At 44.3% G+C, this 22718-nt stretch overlaps 2 protein-coding genes across 3 annotated transcripts in view; one reads left to right on the top strand and one right to left on the bottom strand.

Moving 5' to 3' along the window:
• On the top strand, positions 6582-9923 carry LOC8081650. The gene is made up of 8 exons (XM_002453699.2): positions 6582-6585; positions 6707-6807; positions 8464-8559; positions 8669-8722; positions 9029-9177; positions 9250-9367; positions 9441-9731; positions 9835-9923. Exons 1-7 carry the CDS (start codon positions 6582-6584, stop codon positions 9729-9731), a joined length of 813 nt encoding a protein of 270 aa, XP_002453744.2. The 3' UTR covers positions 9835-9923.
• Positions 10065-22718, bottom strand: part of LOC8077772 (protein IQ-DOMAIN 1) — a 35004-nt gene continuing 22350 nt past the window's right edge. For both annotated transcript variants that reach the window (XM_021458475.1, XM_002451944.2), the window contains exons 3-4: positions 10984-11463; positions 10065-10862 (exon numbers count right to left, since the gene is read on the bottom strand). In XM_021458475.1, the coding sequence (XP_021314150.1) occupies positions 10326-10862; positions 10984-11463 (1017 nt within the window). In that variant the 3' untranslated portion in view covers positions 10065-10325. The remainder of the gene's footprint in view (positions 10863-10983; positions 11464-22718) is intronic.

The raw sequence follows: 22718 nt of genomic DNA, 5'->3' as shown, positions 1-22718 counted from the left end.
AAGTCATGAAACATGAGATTTAGCTGTTCCAACACATGGATAATGTGAAAAATAAGTTTTTGATACATTTATGAGTAAATAATTCTATGCTTTACAACAAAAGAAAAAAAGATCTATAAAGGGTATATTTCAGTTTGATAAAGGCTTAATTGGTCATTGCCATATTATTACCAATATTTACTTATATTATGAATATCATAACATTATAAAATAAAATATAGCTTTTAAATTTTATAGATAAAGTAAAACATAGATATATACCATCCTCATCCTCATTTTTCCATGAAGGTTAGATAGCTTTTCTTCCGGTAGCAATACATGAGTATGTTTTTGCTAGTATATAATAGAACTATAGAATAGAAGTAAAGATATTTTTCTCTACTTTCCTAGCTAAATCTATATAAACATTTTGATTCCCAATTACCTCGTAGGAGGTAATATGGTTAAAGATCATCGACGGGTCTACAATTATTTTAGAGTAAAGGCTAAGTTTGATTCTAGCCCCACCATGTAAAAAAATGTAAATCTTGGTTCTCAAGGAATCATTGATGTCGAGTTTAACTAAGTTTATAAAAAATATTATCATCATTAGTACTTTCTAAGAGTTTTGTTATAAAATTTATTATATAACTAATCTAAGGATATTTATTTATTTAATATATATATATATATATATATTTAAAACTTTAAATCGGCATTCTTCTCAAAATATAGGATTTGACCAAGGAGTACACCAGATACTATCTATGGCTACTGGCTAATTACTCTCTCTTTGCTAGATTCATAATGCATCACTCTAGAGCCTGTTTGTTTGTCTGAAAAGCCATGACTGAAATTACTACTCGTTGATTTATTGTGAGAGAAAAATACTATTGACTTTCAAAAAAATACTGCTTATAAGACAAGTGAACGGAGCTTAGTCTCCTGCTGGCCCTTGAGTGAGTTGATTTACTACTCCTTGAGTGAGTTGATTTTTAAGAGTGGAAGCTTACCGTGTGTTTGGTTGAAGGATTGGGGACAGAGCGACTCCATTCAGTGTTTGGATGAAGGAATTCAGTGTTTGGTGGGAGCCAACCTGGCTAGAGCGGCTCCGTCCGCCAGATTTTGACGGACGGGTCCAACCCGCATCTGAGAGGAATATTCCACCCTGGAGCCAACCCAACCCTCCCATCCTCCAACCAAACAGCCACGGAAATGAGTTCGCTCCGACCCGGCTCGCCCCGCTCTCCAACCAAACACACGGTTAGTCTCCTGCTGGCCCTTGCGGTATCGGGCAGGAGCCCTGGCTCCCTGGTGTTTTTTTTTGAGAAAATGGCCCCCTGGTAGTACAGAGTCCACTCTGAAGGAGAGGTGGATCCTTGAGCCTGGACCCACCGCGCCTCCCCTCGCACGTGGTCAAACTATAATTTGACTCTGGCATCCTTTATATTCTTTTCTTTTATATATACATTCTGGGTTTTTTTATTTAGAAGCATTGCTTCTTTATTTTTTTCATTTCACCAGGAGCTTGGATTTGGATGGATGGACTAAGACAAAGCTCCCGCCAATCTTGTCCCCCGTCCGTCTCCGTGTCCGAGTCGTGAAGGGCAACGGGCAACCCGCCGTCCGCCTCGATCCCCGCTCTCCGTCTACCTATAAGCCGAGCGGCCGGGCAGCGTCGCGCGCCACGAATCATCTTGTTTTGTCTCCTCGCTCTATACAACTCCAAAATTTTTTTAATTTTGGATTGTTATAAGAAAACACTAAATTAAATAAGGATTTAAAATTTTTCTAAAATATTACAAGTTTTTTTTATTAATTATTGTGATTACAAAATGAGAAAAATGTGGAATTTAAAACTTCAATAAAGAAAAATGAAGGGTGTTTTGTTTTGTTATTGTGTGCTTTGTGCCCTAGTTTTGTTTGGCTTGTCCGAGAAAAATAAATTTCAAAATATCTAGCGAGCCACGTTTAGGTCCTTTTGATTTTCGGAGAAATAAAATTCCAAAAGTTTTATTTGAAAACTAATTTATATTTGAGTAGAAAAATAATTTAAAAATGTGTTATTAAGAAAATATGCTTTGTTTCCAAAGGAAGTAAAGAAAACAATTCCAAAATAATCTCAAATTACTAAATCAAATTTTGGTTTATGATTGTGTTAAACAAATTGGTTTAAATCCTTTTAAAATAAAAAGATAGCCTTTCTTTTCTCTTTTTCCTTCCCCTTTTTCGGCCTCCCTCACTTTCTCGGCCAGCCCGAGCCAGCTCCCCCCCCTCGCCCCCGCGCTCTCGCCCTCCTGGGCCGAAGCCCACATCGCGCGCGTTGGCCAGCCCAGCTGCAGCAACGGCCCGCAGCGCCACCTCCGCCCCGAGCCTCTTACAGGTGGGCCCCACGCGTCAGCGGGACGCCTTCATCCCCTACCTCCCGCATCGCACGGGAAGCCGTCGCCGTCGTCGATCTCCCCCCCCAAACGCGCATGCCGAGGTTCCCCGGCCTATAAAGGGCTTAGCCCTATGCGCCGCGCCCCTCCCTAAACCCTAGGGCAACTGCCCCTGCCACCCGAAGCCCTAGCAGCGCCGGCCGCCATAGCCGCCTCCACCAAGCTCCGCGCCACCGTTAATCTTCGCGACCACGTCGTTTCCGTCAAGAAGGAGACCACCGCGACCTTCGCAGCAAGGTGAGGAACCCGCCGAACCCTCTCCAATCCTCTCTCTCGCGTTCGTGTGCCCGCAAGAGCTCGTCGGAGGAGCACCGCCGCACCGAGCCGCTCCACCGCGTGCACGGCCGCCTCCGGCCTACCCCGGTCGCCTTGGTGCCTCGCATCGCGCTCGCAAGGCCAAGCCGCACCCCCCTAGCCCCTCGCCTTCGCCGTACACGCCAGGGATCCATCGCGCCACCGCTTTCCGGCGAGCCACCGCCGCGGCCAAGGCCGCCCCGGTGACCCAACCCGCACCGGCCACTCTCGGCCGTCCGATCTGAGCCGAGCGGCTCAGATCTGTCCTGCGCCCGGTCAACCGAGCCGGTCAACCAGGCCGACGTGGCCGCCACGTCAGCGCCACGTGGCGCCACGCAAGCACTGACCGGTCAACAGGTCAAGCGTGCGGTCAGCTCTGGCAGTTTTTCGAAAAAGACCCTGCTCTTAATCGAAATCAACCCGCAGTCCACTATAGTTCAAAACCAAATCGATTAAGGCCCTGTTTCTTGCATACTAAACCCTGAAGACGTTGGTATTCATAGATTAAGTCCAAAAGGCTTTTAAAAATCAGTTTAAATTATTTAAAATGCGAAAAATAGTTCTACTTTATCACGGTTTTGCCACTAACCTAGCTTTGGCAATGGAATGCGCGTTTTAATTCCGATTGAGCCTGTTCTTGTCACGTTAGTTTCTTATCGTCGTAAACTACGCTTTAGCCTCGTTTGACCGTTTAGATTTTCACCATAAATACAAAGTAGTTAATGTCTAACTAAATGCCCTTTTAATCTACAACGAACAATTTAGGTTTACACTTTGGTATTTTCTTTTATAATCTAATATCAACTTTGTTAATGTTAACCTAAGTATTTATTAACTATGATTCTTTTAGTTAAACATAAATTATATAATTAATTTGTTTAATATTTATTTAATGACTTTTTGACTAAAAGTAACTTAAGTTTATAATTTTGATCTTTTGTAAATAAATAAATGCCGATGTTATTAATATCAACCTTAACGTTTCTTTATTAATTATAACTTGATTAGTTTAAACATGATTTATAATCACTCAATTAGTTGCTTTCATACATTCTATTTTTTTCAAAACTATAAATGCTTGATGGGCTTCAGTAGTATATAATTATTTATAAATAGAATATGACTAACATTTAACCCTAACTTTTATAATTCTTTATAATTTGGTCAACTCAACTTTCACATATTTTTTTCTGAAAAGTCCATCACCTGTTCTCTTAAGATACGACCAACATATAGTTGTCTTCTTCGTTACACTCCGAACCTCGAAAGTCGTGTCCGTTTAACGATAGCTCCGTTCTCACTCGTTCTTGCGTTGTCACGATCGTAGCAATAAGTCGTGTCGTTTAGTGCGCTCTTTCTAAGCTTTTCTTTTGATTGATGCTTGTTCTTAGTCATGATTGTTTGTTTGTCTGTTTGTGTTGCTTGGTTGCTACGAGTAGAAGAAGCGTGGTTCGTCAGCATTGAAGATCAGGCGCTGAGGACCGATAATCGAAGCAGAAGTTGGAGATCAGAAAAAAGAAGCCAAAGAATTCTGAGCAGATAAACACTGGGAATTAAGGCAAGTGCAGACACCCTTTGATCATATTATACCTATGAACTTTAAATATATTTACTTTCCATTGCATGTGTCTTAATACTGCAAACCATAAGGACTTGACTAGCCTCCTACTATATTCCTTGTATGCCTGGGTTATACATGGGTAGTATAGTGAACAGTAGATATGCTTAGTTGCTCTACTCATCTAATCTATATAATAATAAAAATAATGATCTTGCTTAACAAATTCTTCAATGATGATTAATGATTAAATGGTGAACAATGGTCACTTCGGTGATGGAGATGTTGCGGTGCTTGCGAGCATCGTGTTTTGGTTGAGGAAAGGGGGAGCGGGTACCGTTGGTGGTCCGGTTTGCCGGGCGTACCCGTCTCTGCTCTCCGTAAGGACTTAGTCAGGGAGCGGCCCCCTGGGACTTACAGTGCAGCTCCAAGCTATATGGGCTCTGGCTTGACTAATTATCAGGACCTCCGCTGGTAGGGTGTTACTTTCCGGGTAGGCGTAAGGAATGTAGCTTGGGTATTCATATTAAGAGGTCGGTCAGTTCGGGGCCCCATTGCTATGGGCACGGCTGCCGCGCGCCCCGGCAAAAACTTACGAGTGGCATCCTATTAGTTGGACCCTGTGAAAGGTCTCGTAGGGAAACCCTGCCTGCTCACCTTGGTAGTGTTTTGGGGAGTCGCGACCCCGGGCAAATGGGAATCACGACTTGGAGTGAACGTGCACACCTCTGCAGAGTGTAAAACTGATATATCAGCCGTGCTCACGGTCACGAGCGGCCCAGACCCTCACTTGATGAGCAAATTGGATTCACTGCATACTTGGAGATGGAACTTGGCGAGGTTGCTACCTCGTGTTTTGGCGGAATGGCTATTCCGTGTTGGTAGGATTGCTATCCTGTGTTAATAATTGGGGTTAATCCCTAGGCTTCTATATTAATTAGGATAGTCCTTTAAAAGATGCTAATTACTACTTACACTAATTAAGGGTTGGGTTTATGCTACTCATAATTAGTAATAGGTTGTTCTTATAATAGTCATAATTAAAAGTGATCAACTAAAATGCTACCGCAGTCAAACCAAGTCAGCTTTACCTTGTTTTAAACCTTGCATGTCATTACTTTCTGTCTGTGCTTGCTGAGTTCGACATGAACTCACCCTTGCTATTTCCTTCACACCCCCAGTGTGTAGTAAAGTGCTTCTCAGAAGAAGGATAAAGATGTCATGGAGTTTTCTAGAAGCTTATGAGAAGTGCTTGGCGTACGGAGCCCCCAGTCAACCGTCCCTGAGAAGAATGGAGCCTAAGAAGTTCTAGCTACTGTTTCCGCGTACTCTGATGTTTTGTAAGTGTTAATATAAATATGTTTTCCGCTATAAATAACATTGTTTCTGATATTTCTATTCTTTGTTGTATGTGTGGACTTCCTGGGCACACATATGACAACTCTGGTCTTATTTTAAAAGCCAGAGTGTGTCACGCTCTCTGCCTGATTTGGAGTTTTTGGTTGATGCTGATCTCGGCGAAGTGATCGAGGAGAGGAGGCGAGAATCCCGCCTGTTGTTCCTGTAGTTACTCTTGCTGCTGTCGGAGGCAGGATCGGAGGAAGCAGCTAGCAGGATGCCGTACTGCGTGGTGACCGCGGCGGGTGTCGCCGGCGGCGAACAGGAGGAGGTGCGTATCTTCTACCAGCGGTACGGCCACGGCGCCACCAAGGTTCTTCTCATCATCGGTACTACATTCTTCTCTCCCTTTTTAATGTCTCTTTTGGTTTTCTCATCCATTGAATTGAATCCTTGTGTTCAATTTCGTGCCACCGTTGACGGAACGGAAATATTCCGTACCGACCGCTTTCGTTTTATACATTATGATATCGTTTTCTATATTATAAAACCGTTTTCGAATTTTGTTAAACATAAAACTTTGTCAGTTTCAGTTGGTTTCACAACCATTTTTGTTTATTTTTTATACTTTTTAATTGCTAAAATATAGAAATATTCCGTACCGACCGCATTCGTTTTCTACATTGTAATTCCGTTTTCGACCGTTTCCGACCGTTTTCATCCTACCATAGATGGTCCCAATCGGATCGCAGGGTTCGCGGGGACGTACGAGTCGTGGGCCCCGCAGGTGAAGGGCCTGACGGGCGCCGTGGAACCCGTCGACGAGGAGGCTCCGCCCGACGACGACGCGGTGGGCGTCGAGGTCTGCTGCTTCGACAACCGCGGCATGGGGCGCAGCTCCGTCCCGGAGCAAAAGTCGCAGTACACGTGCGTGCTCCGCCCGCCCTAGCTCTTTTGCTCTTCTCCACTCCATGGGTAAGACGGACAATTCCTTCCTCCTCCCGTCCTCCTCCTCCCAACTGGTGACTGAGTCTGAGTGGTCATCGGTCTTCCTGATGCGATGACTGACACAGACTGTATCTGGATTCTGGAACAGGTTCCATGATAGCTTCGAAATTGGCAGCAATGGCGCCGCACCGGGTTGCGTCGCTGGCGTTGCTAAACACCACCGGAGGAGGCTACCAGTGCATCCCAAAGGTAGGTTCAGAAAAGCTCCATTTGTTTGTGAGTTGAGTCACAGTCACCTGGAGGATATTTCTGCGTTTTTTTTTGTTGTTGTGTGTGTATCGTTTGTTCCTTTTGGCAATCGATTCTCCGGCTTACGGGTGGCCTATTATTGGGCCACAGAAATTGACCAAAACAAACATGATAAATTCAAAGGTGAATTCAAAATCTGCTAGCCAGCTGACATCGAAAGAAAGGAAGAGTCAACAATCGCTACAATCAGCAGTTGGTAATGACTTTGTCAGTCATACTCACACGGAATTGAAGGGAGACAAGGTGAAGCTTCTAGTTTCTAGCTTTAAATTCAGTGGTACAGTGTGGACATCTCTGACTCTGTTGGAACCAAAATAAAATTGAATTATATTTTTTGAAAACTGCTCCGGTACTCCTCTTCTTAAAATTGCACAGATCTTAAAACAACCTATTTAATTAATAATTATTAAATGTTTGCTTAACTATTTTCCACCTGGGCCCTCGCATGGGTCTCATATGTCTAAACCCAACCCATGTCCAGCCCAAATGCAGCCGTAATCCATCTCTTCAGATTGTTTTGGTTCCCGTCTATTTCGTTTCCTCATATGGCAGCCGGTGGCGGTGCTCCATGGTTGTCCTCGCGGCCGCATATGCACGGTAGGAGCGTCTAACCAAATTCAGTTCAGACTTCAACTTCCATTTTCTTTGTTTCAATCTGGGTTTTGACAAGGAGCGCACCTACACATCATGACCACGGCAGCACCTCTATCTCCCTCCTCGATGGTCATCCACAGCGGCGAGCACCTCCATCTCTGGACCAGTTTTGTTTCATGCATCGCGTTCGGTTCTTGCTATAGGAGAGGAGGTCCGTTACACCATTCTATCCATCTTCGGCGCCTTTGCATTCCGTTGCCTAAATCTTTTTCCATTGAACCATTGCCTGGTATATGTACTAGTTGCGGCTATACATGGCCGCCGGCTACGTGTGTATAAGAAACGGAATGTACGTACGGGAATCGAATAAAGCACGAAGCGATCGGGAGAGATAAGTTAGGAGGATTGCATTTGGGCTGGACACGGATTGGGTTTTAGACATGCCAGACCCATGCGGGGCAGGTGGAAAAATAAGAAAATAATTGATAAGAATGAACGACTTTGAGATCCGTGAAATATTTAAAAAGAGGAGTACCGGAGCAGTTCTCATATTTTTTTTGTCGGAAAAGGGGAAATTAATTTACCTTTTGATTTGGAGCTGCTGATATTTGTTGGAAAGAGGACTATTTTGATAGACATAACTGCGTCCAACAATTTATTGGGTTCCTCTTCCTTCCACTGGTAACAACTTAAAACACTACCTACTTCAACACAACTTGGGCCCTTACCGGCATTTCTGCAAATCATGGTTTCTTTTTTAAAAATAGTTGTTTAAAGTTTGTATGTTTCGTGTTTCATAACTAATTAAAAATTAATCAACTCATGTTACTGATGACAACAGTTTGCGTTTACCTCTTCAATCAATGCATTATTTAGCCACTGTTTTCAATTTGGGTGTTGGTGAATAACTATTTTCTTTGCTGCTGTCACTGCACTTGCGTGCTGACCCGGTTTTTAGGAGTAAGAAGCTCGTCCTAATGACAATGCCATTTTCATTTCCAGATTGATTGGCACACGATATCGCTTGCATGTCGTTTTCTAAGAGCAAGAACGCCGGAGCAAAGAGCCATCCTCGATCTTGAAGTCCACTATACGAGGGTTGGTGACCGCTTCTCCTCTTTTTTTTTTCCTCGAAAGTACGATTTGCTTATGCCCGTGCAAAATTTGTCAAAGGATAAACTGATTTTAAAATCATATTATACTGCAGGAATACCTTGAGGAAGTTATTGGAACAAGTACCAGAAGACAAATGCTTTATCAGGTAAGAAGTTATGAACCATTCAAGAACAATGAAGGAAGTGAACTCTTTAAGTGTTAGCCCATATATCTGTTAATAACATGATGAATTTCTTTAGAAAGTAAACAAGAACATGGGATTATTGAGTATTGACCTGTCCTATAAACCAGATTTGGTACAACGAATAGTACAACATTTGTTATACCGGACAAGAACGCCTATAGAAGTCAAAGATGCAAAACAACCCCTAGAACGTTATTTGTCATGTACTCAGTTTCTGATTAAGTATGTGACTATGAGACTTTTATGTATAATATATATATTTTTCAGGAATATGTTAAAGGTCTGTCATCCGGTGGCATGCAATCCAGATATGGATTTGAGGGGCAAATCAATGCTTGCTGGACACATAAGCTCTCTCCAACAGAATTAGACAGGATTCGCTTCTCAGGTTTCCTTGTTCTAATTATTCATGGCAGGTAACTGAAGAAAGTCGTATAATCCATTATTGTCCAATGCTGATCAGCAATACACTTTTGACATTCCATCAGGGATGATGTCGTTGCTCAGTTGTATCATGCAAGGAGGCTTGCAGAAAATCTCCAGCCTGCTGCTAAGCTGGTTGAGCTCCGTGGAGGCCACCTTGTGAGCCATGAAAGACCAGCTGAGGTAAACAAAATATTGCATTCTCTTATGTAGTGATGGAGCTATTGTGTCATGCAACTGATAAATTCCTCTCCAGGTTAATATGTCCCTCATGGAGATGATAAAGGCATCAAATTCAAACACAGACCTAGAGGAGTGGTCAAACCTTCCAAACAAGTCTGATGGTCTTCTTCTATCTGGATCAGCAAGTTGTCTTACCAAAAGAGACGATGACAGAGTGAATTACCTCGTCTTTACATACAATCTACTCGGGAAGCTCCAACTTATTTTTCTCTTCGTCTTTGGAGTGTTCTATGTTATTCTTGAACACGTGAGGAGAGTTGTAAAAATTTTGAAGCCTGTCAGGGTGTCTGCTTCCACCTTATAGGTAAGGTAAACACTGTTTGACACATTCCTTATTCAGTCACTTTAAGTTGCTATATTGGTATTGGTAGATAGACTGGGAATTGACAAGAAATTTATCTTTGCAGAGTAATTAGCAAGTCAACTATTGTAGTCTAAGTTCTCTTTGCTCCGGGAAACTGTGAATTTATGAAGAGATACAGTCCCTAGCACTTCCGGCAAAAATATTGTTGCAGAAGCTGGGCAAGTGGGCATTACAGTTTTCGGTCTTCCAAGCAATTGTTTTGATGATGTGTGTTGCATTGTACAGTAGATTACAAAAATGAAATATATATCTTTCTCATAGGAATGCTTTCCGTTAAAAAGCTTCAATCTCAGCTGAGCCATAATAACACATTTAGAATTCTCGAGTGTTTATTTGCAACCGTTTTGAGTATTGAGATCGTTTACTTTACAGCAGCATCAAGCGCCGTGGCATCTGACATAGCAAGCTATACATACATTGTGAACAACAAGAACAACCAAAAATGAGTCGCGAACACGTCTCAACTCTCAAGCACACTCATGAGTCATGACGATGCATTAGATTTTTGTCTTGAATGCCATGCTCAAGTTAAGCTCATGTATAGGCCACCCTGCTGTTGGTGGTGCGCGTGCTGACACCGAACCGCGGCGGGGTCCATTCCCCTGTGCCGCTCGAGTCCGGGCTGTACCCGGCGATCGCACTGCCGTTCTGGCCCGAGCTCGACGAGTCCCCGGCGAGACCGCCGCCGGACCGGCTCCTGGCGTGCGTCGGTGTAGCCGACGGCGGCACGGGACGCGCCTTGGCTCGAGCGGACCTTGTCGCGGCCATGTAGCCTGGGATGGCGGGCGGCCGCCCGTGCGCAACCGTGGCGGCATGATGGTTCAGTGGACTCCCAAACGACGTCTCCATCTCCACCGTCTTCTCCGACATGCCGTTCGGGAAAGCAGCGGCCGCCGTGACGTAGGACGTCGTCCTGGTGGTGGCGCTCTGGTGCGTAGTCTTGGCGTGGTCGGGCGCGTGCTCCTGCTCCTGCTCCTGCTGCTGCTGCTGCGCCTGCGTCGCGGCCATCCAGCGCTCCAGCCAGTGGAAGCCCAGGCCGGCCTTCTCGTCCTCCTGCCGCTGGCACTGCCGCTGTGCTCATGTCATGCACGCCAAACATTTGTCAGATCGAATCGAAGTAAATGCAGGTTTATTAATAATCACCGGCATCAGGTACGGTAGTGTTAGCGAGACACGCGCACGCACGGCGCACCTGCTGGTAGGCGTAGGCGTAGGCGAGCGCCCGCTCTCGGCGTGCGGCGGCGTCGTGCCGGCGCGCGCCCTCGGCCCTGGCGTCCTCCAGGGTGCGGCTACTGCTGTCCCAGGCGCCGGAAGGGCTCCTCCCGCCGCCGTTATCCTCGCCTCTTCCGAGCCTGCCTCTGCTTCTGCTTCTGCTTCTCTGCCTCAGCAGCAGGTCTGCCACCTCGCCGTCGTCACTGACGTCGCGGTGGCCTTGCAATGCCGGCTCGACGTATGGCGCTCCTAGCAGGGTGGCGCGGCTGGCTGGAGGTGTCGGCGGCGGGAGGAGGAGGAGCGGGTGCTGGGTGACGCGGCGCGCGCGGACGCGGGCCTGGGCTCGGACGAGGGCCTGCATGCAGCGCATGGTGAGGTGCACCTGCCGCCGCACCTGGTGACCGCGCACCAGCGCCTGCAGGCGCACCAGGCCACGTAGTGCGCGCAGGGCTCGCCGGGCCTGAAACAAACCAAAATTTGGATTTTACATGTATGTACAAAATCTCCTCTACTCTTTGACGATGAAATCAGTAACCAAAGGTACATGCTACAGACGGGTGTAGAGTAAAAAAAAAAAGTAAATTGGAGGGTGTAGTAAAATAATCAAAAGGATTGTTTGTATATACTAACCCGAAGAAAACATTAGTCAACCACTTGTTTGTGAACAAGAAAACTCAATATTGTCCCATGATGATATCTTAAGGACATTACATTAAGAAGTGAGTCTACCTCAATTACTTGGGTGAAATGTGTGGCCACACACCTAACTATGTATGTTTGAGTTATCTTCGACTCCAATTTAGATGTCTATTTTCCTTTTTATTGGAAATCCAGATAATCCTACTAGGGTCTCATTTTGGAGGTTGTATTGACAAGGCACCCATTTTATAAGGGAACGGTTGAAAAACTTATCTCCTACACCCAAAATTTGTGAGCATGTTATAAAAAATCCAGGTCTTTAAAGAAGTTATACACCCATATTTAAGATATTTGAAGAATTGGGTGAAATATTTCTTCATCACACCTGATTTTTTTAATTACATCAGTTCTATCTAGAAATTACATCAAATTAACCAGAGCTACCCTAGTACAAATATATTGTGTAAATCCAATATAAATTGACAATAACTTAAAATTGAAGTGCGGAAGAGAAGATTTTCAACCAAATCGTGAAATCATATAGTCAACATAAGTCAGCAGCAACTAAAATCATTTGGCTATTAATTTGGCATTTAATTTGTTGCTATTTGCAAACTCCCATAACAAAATGCAAAGGATAAAAATAGGTCATCTCCAAAGGAACTGACATTTGGACTTGGCAAAGGATAAAAAAAGAATGTCTCTAGGCGCGCGCGCTTTCCTCGCGCGTGACTTTGCTCATGCGATCGGGTTTGCAAAGTCGTCCACAACTTGGCATTTTTGCCAAGTTTCCTCCCTCATTTTCCAAGTTGACCAAATTGCAAACTCCAAATGCAAAACCGTTGGATACCTCATTTGGAGCTTTTTGGCAAATTACTCAAATGCAAAACTCAAATGCAAAACCCTTGGAGATGCTCTTAGGATGTGGAAAAGGAGAATTCTCATTCTTATCGTAGTCCCATTCTCTTACATGCACCCTACTTAGAAAGAAGGTCGGGGAAGGAAAAAATCAGATATGGGAGAGAAGATTTTCACCTTGGCACGATATAATAAAACTGTTATTTCAGTAAAAAAATAATTCCTCATGTATTTCCAAGTATTATTTGTAGGGTAAGTAAAGCTCAAGAGTGATGAGGACATTTCAACCGTAGCTCAAGTACAACAACTCACCATCCAACATCAAGGATACAAATCAAGGACCACTTACACGAAGTCACACTAAGATACCATAAGAGCAAGTGAATTTACTCCTAAATGATTTTAATTTTGATACTTTTAAGAATGTTATATTGTACTTAGGTATATACACAAAGAAGAGGTTGGATCGGACCATGAAGATCGGACCGCTACAATGGAAAATGGAATAGCAAAAATGGACCACTATAGTGAAAAACATACCAGTACAAAAAACCTTCATAACTTTTGATTCCCAAAAGCTATGAAGCTCTATGAGGACATTTTGAAAAGCTAATTAAGTCTAATTTTCAATGCCACCAAGGCCAAGCTGTTTGGAATTTCCATTGTGAGAGCCAACCAGTTTTAGTGAAGACTGGTCAAAAGGTCAATAGTCTGTCAGAAGGTCAATTGAAACCAGAACTCTTTTTGTTTAGCTATGTGCTAACAAAACTCAGAGAGTAATCTCTACCCCTTTGTTCTTGTGATTTTTTCGCAGGACTACAGAAGCCGCGGCTTCATCCACTTCCAATTGGTGCTCCTACTCCATTCGAGATTTTCTCGATTGATTGTAAGTTGTGTTGGTTGGTTCTTTGAGAGCGTGGTTGGGCGAATCCTCGATTCAAGTTGTCGGTTAAAGATGATGTTTGGCTTTGAGTTTTGTTTGTCAGGTTGCACTAGTTATCGATGCTTGCTGCAAGTTATCTAGCCATTTTTGAGCTAGTTATCAAGATCAAGATCCTACGCCGTGAAGATCGGAACAAGAACCTCATCAAAGAGGGTGCTCTACACGTATTCCCTCCGCATAGAATTTAGAAGTCGTTTAGGACAGCGACACAGTCTCTAAAATATAACTTTACCCTCTTATTTTTATAAAATATTCAGAAAAATGATATATGTATACTTTTATGAGAGTATTTTCCAAGACAAATCTATTCATATAATTTTTACATTTGTAAACTCAACAATTTAAAAGTTATTGATGATTTATATTCCCAACGTTTGACCCAAATGTAACACCCTCGATGTTACTGCATAATCAACCTGTAAAACCATGGCATAAGCATCATGTTTATGGTTGTGAATACATGTGTGAAATCGCAAGGAAAGAAAAGCTTAAAGAAATCGTAAACAAAAATCCATCTTTGTCTCGCTTAATATTGCATAGGGTTGAACTTGTAATTTTCACGAACAAAAATGATATAGAACGTTTGAAAACATCTTAATAAAGTTTTAAGTACAAATCTTGAAGAAAACGTTGCAACTTGTGGCGTCAAAAAATAATATCACTAACTAGTTCTTCCTATTGCCCAAAGTTTGAACTTGAAATAGGTTTTCACTTAAAACCTAGGGTTTAAGTGTTGTTTTGGTAACAATAGACAAACCAAGTTCTCAATTTAATTATGAGCAATCTAGTTAAGCACTAGAATCGTGTTTTGGGACTGTTGGGAGGCTTGAAGCGTCCTCTTGCATGTAGTGCAGTTGGTTGAGCAATGGGGTTGCTTGGCTAGCCATTGTAGGCGCTTTAAAAACTGTGCACGACCACTCTTTCCCAGCTCCTGTGCGCGATCACCGCGTGAGCAGCGTTCGGCATCGCGTCTCTGCTCGCGCCCACGTGCACTTCCGTGCTGCTGCTCCGCTGCCCCGCTGTTGCATGTGCTGGCTGCACTGCTCGCGCTGCCGCCGTGCCGTGTGGCATCGCCCTTGCCTAGCACCAACCCCGCCTAAACTCAGCTTCACGCCGAGGCAGTGTCACGTCACGGTTGCCCTTGTGCTCGGCTGATTCTCCCTGTCATGGCGTCCTTCAATGCCTGGCCAGGAGAGGTCGTTTCATACCGAGCCGTCACGTACGTAGCACCGCCTTCCTGTCACTCAGCCGCCTGTCCTCACTCCACCTTGATTCGCGCTTTGGCAAGCTCCAATTTTGGAGCAGAGGTCCCACCGTGCCATTAAGGCCGAGCCGGCCGTGACCGAGCACCACTCAGCCGTGCGTCCATCCCTTTCAAATTGGCCGTGCCAGCAGCTTCACCTCCACTGCCCTCACCCCGTGCGCGCCCCTATCCACGCCCTACTATGCCCCTGTCTCCGGTGACACACCTGTGCCATCGCCAGAGTGCCGCTGCACCGCCAGTTGCACGTGGCCAGCCCCGCACACGCTATCTCCGACCAAGCCATCACTTCGACTAAGTCGGTGGTAAGTCACTGGTGCTCACTCATGTTCTCTTCTAGCCGTTTAACCCCTTGACTCACCATAACAAGGCCGCCTCTCTCTCTATAGATCAGTGCTGCCGTGGCAAGGTAAATCCATGGGTCCCCTGCCTTTCCAACTACTGCTCAGCTTTTCGCGCAAACCGGTAGGTGTTTGAAAGAGCATCTAGGCCCTAGTGATTTCGGTGATTAATGACATTGTTGATTACTATGACTAACGTATGTTTTGCAGAGGCAAAGTCATAGGTAAGGTCATGGTAAATAGGTACTCGATGGACAGGGACGTACATGCCCACTTAATAGTGGAAATTGTTTCGATTTTCAAAGGATGGATGGACATCATCAAGACTAGACAAGGTCTAAGTGTCGTATGGTGAAGAAGGGCACTTAGAGTAGTTTAGGACTTTGTTTTCCTTTGACTGTACTATTAAGAGGGGCTTTGATCTAGTAGCTTGACTTAGGCAAGGTTTTAGGTTTAGGTGTGATGCACACTTGGTAAACCTAGCACTAGGCAGCTCAGAGATAGTCCTTAGATCGAGAGGAACAAACTTCGTTTTGGAGCGATCGCGTTTCGACGAAGTTAGGGTGCCCAAGGGGGCACCGGACTCTGCACCGGATGCTCTGTGAGTGCGTCCGGTGAGGTCCTTAGCCGTTGGAACAGTGCCGTGCTTAGGGTTAGGCACCGGACGCTGGCACCGGACTCATCGGGCAGCGTCCGGTCTCTTACCCAGGGAGGTTGCAAAGCTGCCATGAGCACCGGACGCTAGCACCGGACGCACCGGGTAGCGTCCGGTCCCATGCGCAGGGAGCATGTAAGTTTCCCCAGAGCACCGGACTGTGCACCGGACGCTGGAAGTTAGCGTCCGGTGACCTGTCAGAAGCAAGTACAGTTAGCCGTTATGGAGCACCGGACGCTCGGTGCAGTGCGTCCGGTGCAACATAATGTGCGTCCGGTGACCCCGTTTTCAGTGGAAAATGGTTGGCTTTCCTTTGGACTTCGTGGGTAGTATTTATACTCCTCCACCTCATCCTTGAGAGGTCTCTTGCCCATTTGAACATCAGAGAAACTTGTTGTGGAGCAAGAGAGTAGCAAGAGCCTAGAGAGGATTGTGTTTTGAGTGTTCTCTTGAGAGAATCCTTCTCTAGTGAGTTCCAAGAGTCAAGTGTGCATCCACCACTCTCTAGAGCCTTGTTTGGGTCAAGTGAGAGTTCTTTGCTTGTTACTCTTGGTGATCGCCATCACCTAGACGGTTCGGTGGTGATTGGAGGCACGAAGACCGCCCGGAGTTCTTATGGGTGGCTCGTGTCAAGCTTGTGAGCGGTTTTGGGCGATTCACCGCGACGGAGTGTCGAAGAATCAGCCCGTAGAGAGCACTTGGTCCTTGCGCGGACCAAGGGGGAGCAAGACCCTTGCGCGGGTGCTCCAACGAGGACTAGTGGAGAGTGGCGACTCTCCGATACCTCGGCAAAACATCGCCGAGCACTTTCTTCCACTACTCCTTTACTTTCTAGCATTTATTTTGTGCTTTTACTTTCTTAGAATTGCCATGCTAGAATAGGATTGGAACTAGGTTGCAAACCTTTTTATCCGGTAGCTCTCCAGGTCACACTAGGCACAAGGGGTTGAATTGGAGCTTATAGGTTGCTTAAATTTTTAGAGAAGCCCAATTCACTCCCCCTCTTGGGCATCTTGATCCTTTCAATTGGTATCGGAGCCTAGTGCTCATTTTTTTTAGGCTTCACCGCCTAGAGAAAAGATGTCTAACGGGGATGGACCGCCACCCATGTTCGATGGGGATGACTTCCCATATTGGAAAATACGGATGGAGTCATACCTTGAGGCATGCGATATAAAGTGCCTAAAAGCCGCGACTGAAGGGTTTACCCCTCCGGCAAAGGACACCGCTCTTACTCCACAAGAGCAAGAAAACAAGAAGTGGAATGCGAAGGCCAAAAACCACATCTTTAGAGGCCTTTGCAAAGAGGTGTTCAACCGCGTTCGGAGCCACAAAACCGCCAATGAACTTTGGAAGGAACTTTGTGCGCTCCATGAGGGATCAAAGAGTGAACGCGAGGAACGCTATCACCTAGTGATGAACAAGCTTAATACTTTTGAGATGCTTCCTAAAGAAAATGCTAATGAAATGTATTCTCGCTTGAATGTCATTGTAGAGGAGCTAAATGGACTTGGGCTCACTCAAATGAGTGCGGCGGATGTAGCAAGGAAAATACTATGTGTGCTTCCCATTGAGAAATATGGGCACATAGTAACGGTGCTTCATCAAGGCGATCTCTCCACCACTACACCAACCGCCATATTGGGGAAGATCAATGCTCATGAGATGTACATGCACATGAACCCCCAAGATGGCTCCTCGTCGGCCAAGAAAGAAAAGAAGGACTTGGCTCTCAAAGCTTCTCACAAGGGCAAAGCCAAGAAGATTGAAGTTGAGTCATCAACTTCAAGTGATGATGATGCATCTATTGCTCTCTTGGTGAGAAGAACCACAAAGATGTTGAAGAAGCTCAACAAGAATGGAGTCAACTTTGACTCCAAGAAGAAGAAGTTCTTCACAAGTAGCAAGAGGAAGCCCATCTCCGAGATGGATTGCTACAATTGTGGTGAGCTTGGTCATCTTGCCCATCAATGTCCAAAGCCCAAGAAGGACAAATACAAGAAGAAGAACAAAGAGCAAGATGATTCAAGTGATGATTAGAAAAATGACAAGAAGGAATACAAGAAGAAAGATGGCAAGAAGAAGGAGCACTACAAGAAGAAGAATGGCAAGGCTTACATAGTTGGTGATTGGCTCACCGACATTGAAAGCTCAAGTGGTGACTCCTCCGGCAATGAGAGTGATGATGAGAAGGTTGCCGCCATTGCCATCGATGCTCCATCACCATCATCTTCACCACCATCTATATCCTCTACACACCTATGCCTTATGGCCAGGGGTGACCGGAAGGTACAAAGTGAGGATGAGAGTAGTGAAAGTGAAAGTGAATATGAATCACCATATTATGATGAACTTGTAAAATTGCTTAACAAGTACACAAAAGTCAAAAGAAAATCTAGAAGTGAAAATGAAAAGCTTGAACTTGAAAATGAAACACTTCTAGCAAAGCTTGAGTCTAGTGATGAGCTTAGAGACCAAAATGAGATCATGACCACTAAGCTCAAGGAGCTCAAACTCTCTCTAAAAGAGCTCAAAGAAAAACATGATAAACTTGAGAGTGTTCATGATGAGCTTATCACTAGATATAGAGCAATGAAGGAAGAGCTAACAACTCTAAAAGCAAACTATGACAACCTTAAAATTGCTTATGAACTTGCAATTGATGAAACACATGTTGCTACTAACAATGTTGCTAAGCTTGATGTAGCCACATCTTGTGATGACTTACTTGTGGAGAGCACAAGCAAATGTGTTGATTGCAAGGGCAAGAAAGTGGTAGTGGCCGAAAGATATGAGGACACTATCAAGCTCAAAAATGAAATTGTCATGCTTAAGAAAGAGTTGCAAGACCAAGTCAAGCACAAGACAATCGTAATTGAGTCACTTGATCAAGACAAGAAGCTTGCATATGAAAACAAGTTGCTCAAGGAAGAGAATCAATATCTCAAGCTTGGTTTGATGTATGACAAGCAAGAAGAAGATGAGACATTCATCTTGGATGAGTTAGCAAGCAACAATGACCCAATCATCAAGAAGCTAACTCAAGAGAACAACAAGCTCAAGAAAGAGAAGGAACATCTAACCATGGGGTTGGCAAAGTTCACAAAGGGGAAGGACCTTCAAAGTGAGCTTTTCATGAACACCGTCATGAAGCTGGACAAGAGTGGGATTGGCTACAAAGCTCATCAAGTCACTAGCCACTCATGATCAACCAAGCAAGCCAAAGCAAAAGAGATGTTATGAGTGTGGTCAAGAAGGACACTTTGCTCATGAGTGTAAGGCACCACTACCACCACCCTTGCCCAAGCATGCAAGACCATTTGCCTTCAATGCTCACTACATTGTAAGAAAAGACAAGAGTGGCAAGGTCAAGGTTAGCTTCATGGGGCCACCCAACAAGCAAAGGCCAAAGAAGATTTGGGTGCCAAAGCAACTAGTAGAGAAGGTCAAGGGCCCTAAGCAAATGTGGGTCCCTAAATCTCAAGCTTGATCTCTTGTGTGTAGGTGAACTACAAGACCGGTGGATTACATTGGGTAATTGATAGTGGTTGCACTCAACATATGACCGGAGATCCCCGGATGTTCACCTCTCTTGATGAAGATGTTGACAACCAAGAGAAGATCACATTTGGTGACAATTCTAAAGGCAAGGTCAAGGGACTAGGAAAGGTTGCCATATAAATGACAACTCCATCACCAATGTGCTCTATGTGCAATCATTGAGTTTCAACTTGCTCTCGGTTGGACAACTTTGTGATCTTGGATTTGAATGCCTATTCAAGAAGAAGGAAGTAATAGTGACCAAGGAAGATGACAATGAAGTGATATTTAAAGGCTTCCGACACAACAACTTATATGTAGTTGATTTCTCATCCGATGAAGTTGATGTCAAGACTTGCTTATTCACCAAGACTTCACTTGGATGGTTGTGGCATAGAAGGTTAGCACATGTTGGAATGGGCACACTCAAGAAGTTGATGAAGAAAGAATTGATTAGAGGCTTGAAGGATGTGACATTTGAGAAAGACAAGCTTTGTAGTGCATGTCAAGCCGGCAAGCAAGTTGCAAACACTCATCCAACAAAAGCCTATCTCTCTACTTCAAGAGTGCTTGAGCTACTTCACATGTATTTATTTGGAACAACCACATATGCTAGTCTTGGAGGCAACAAATATTGCTTGGTCATAGTTGATGATTTCTCCCGGTACACTTGGACATTCTTTTTGCAAGACAAGGCCGAAGTTGCATCAATATTCAAAAAGTTTGCAAAGAATGCCCAAAATCAATTTGATGTCAAGATCAAGAAGATTAGAAGTGACAATGGCAAAGAGTTTGACAACACCAACATTGAAGAGTATTGTGATGAAGTGGGAATCAAGCATGAGTTCTCCTCAACATACACACCACAACAAAATGGGGTTGCAGAAAGAAAGAACCAGACATTGATCACCTTGGCAAGAACAATGCTAGATGAGTATAACACTTCGGAGAAGATGTGGGCCGAGGCAATCAACACCGCATGCTATGCTTCAAACCGGCTCTTTCCTCACAAGTTCCTAGAGAAGACCCCTTATGAGTTGCTCAATGGGAAGAAGCCCAATGTCTCATTCTTCAGAGTGTTTGGATGCAAATGCTACATCTACAAGAAGCGCCAACACTTGGGAAAGTTCCAAAGAAGATGTGACATTGGCTACTTGGTTGGCTATTCATCAAAGTCAAAGGCATATAGGGTCTTTAACCATGCCACAAACATGGTTGAAGAAACATTTGATGTTGAATTTGATGAAACTAATGGCTCCCAAGGAGCAAGTGATAATCTTGATGATGTAGGTGGTGAACCATTGAGGGATGCCATGAAGAACATGCCGGTGGGGGACATCAAGCCAAAAGAAGATGATGATGATGTGCAAGTCATTGAGCCACCATCCACCTCACATAGTCCACAAGATGAAGACAAGGATGTGAGAGATGCTCATGAAGACACTCAAGTCACTCTTGAGCAAGCGGTGGCACAAGCACAAGATGTTGATGCTCCCCAACCTACCCCTCAAGTGGCACCAAGAAGAACATCACATCTCCTCCAAGATCACTCTCAAGATCTCATCATCGGGAGCCCATCACGTGGTGTAACTACTCGTTCTAGACATGCTTTATTTATTGAACATCACGCTTTTGTGTCTCTTGAAGATGAACCAAAGACCATAGAGGAAGCTCTTCGTGATGCGGATTGGATCATGGCCATGCAAGAGGAGTTGAACAACTTCTCTCGCAACCAAGTATGGACACTTGAAGAGCGACCCAAAGATGCAAGAGTGATTGGAACAAAGTGGGTCTTCCGGAACAAGAAGGAGGATCAAGACAAAGTGGTGCACAACAAGGCAAGGCTCGTGGCAAAAGGCTTTTCACAAGTGGAAGGTCTTGACTTCGGTGAAACCTTTGCACCGGTGGCAAGACTTGAAGCAATTCGTATCCTACTTGCATATGCATCTAGTCATGATAACAAGTTATTTCAAATGGATGTGAAAAGTGCTTTTTTGAATGGATATATTAATGAGCTTGTCTATGTTGAGCAACCCCCTCGGTTTTGAAGACCCTAGGTACCCCAAGCATGTCTACCGGTTGTCCGAGGCTCTCTACGGTCTCAAGCAAGCTCCTAGAGCTTGGTATGAGAGGCTTAGGGACTTCCTCATTGAGGAGGGCTTCAAGATTGGGAAAGTTGGCACAACACTCTTCACCAAGAAAATGAATGGGGAAATCTTCATTTGCCAAGTTTATGTTGATGATATTATTTTTGGCTCTACTAATGAAGATTTTTGCAAGGAATTTGGTGATTTGATGTCCAAGGAGTTTGAGATGTCCATGATTGGCGAGCTATCCTTCTTCCTAGGATTTCAAGTCAAGCAAATGAAGGAAGGAGTCTTCATCTCTCAAGAGAAGTACACACAAGATCTTCTCAAGAGGTTCAAGATGATGGATTGCAAGCCAATCAAGACTCCCATGGTATCAAATGGGCATCTCGACTTGGATGACGGAGGTAACCCAATTGACAAGACTCTCTATCGCTCCATGATAGGAAGTCTCCTCTACCTCACCGCATCTAGGCCCGATATCATTTTTAGTGTGTGTATGTGTGCTAGATATCAAGCAATGCCTATGGAATCTCACTTGATTGCCGTCAAGAGAATTCTTAGGTATCTAAAATACACACCTTGCCTAGGTTTGGGGTATCCCAAAGGTGTAAGATTCTAACTTGTAGGCTATTCCGATTCGGATTATGCCGGGTGCCGAATTGATAGAAAAAGCACATCCGGAGGGTGCCACTTCCTAGGTAGATCACTTGTCTCTTGGATGTCAAAGAAACAAAATAGTGTTGCCTTGTCAACGGCCGAGGCAGAATACATTGCCGCCGGTGCTTGTTGTGCACAAATACTATACATGAAACAAACTTTGCTAGACTATGAAGTAGTACTAGACAAAGTACCTTTGTTGTGTGACAACGAAAGTGCCGTAAAACTTGCAAACAACCCGGTTCAACACACCCGCAGAAAACATATTGACATCTGTCACCACTTCCTTAGGGATCATGTTGCTAAAGGTGACATATCTCTAGAGAATGTGGGAACGGAAAATCAATTGGCAGATATCTTCACAAAACCTCTAGATGAAGCTAGGTTTTGTATGTTGAGAAATGAACTTAATGTGCTTGATCTCTCTAACTTCACTAAAAGATAAAAGTTGTGTGTTGAAACTTGTAAATAACTTTTGTTTTGCATTCCATGCATACTAAAACTAAAATACAACTTGCATGTGGCTTGTCTAACATGGTTAAGATAACCCCCTTGTGTGTGTGAAAAAACTTAACCTTGGTTCAAACTTGACAAGTTTTAGTTTACTATCAAGTATTGCATTTCAACTCATATCATGTGCATGCTTGTTAGTTGACCGTTTCTTTTCGGTTATTCTTTGAGCATCCGCTGTGTTCGTCCATAGATAGGGGGAGCATTCAAAGCTCATTATG

Source organism: Sorghum bicolor, chromosome 4, assembly GCF_000003195.3.
Source record: "Sorghum bicolor cultivar BTx623 chromosome 4, Sorghum_bicolor_NCBIv3, whole genome shotgun sequence".
Classification (NCBI taxonomy): Eukaryota; Viridiplantae; Streptophyta; class Magnoliopsida; order Poales; family Poaceae; genus Sorghum; species Sorghum bicolor.
This window is presented reverse-complemented; position numbering and strand designations above follow the sequence as displayed.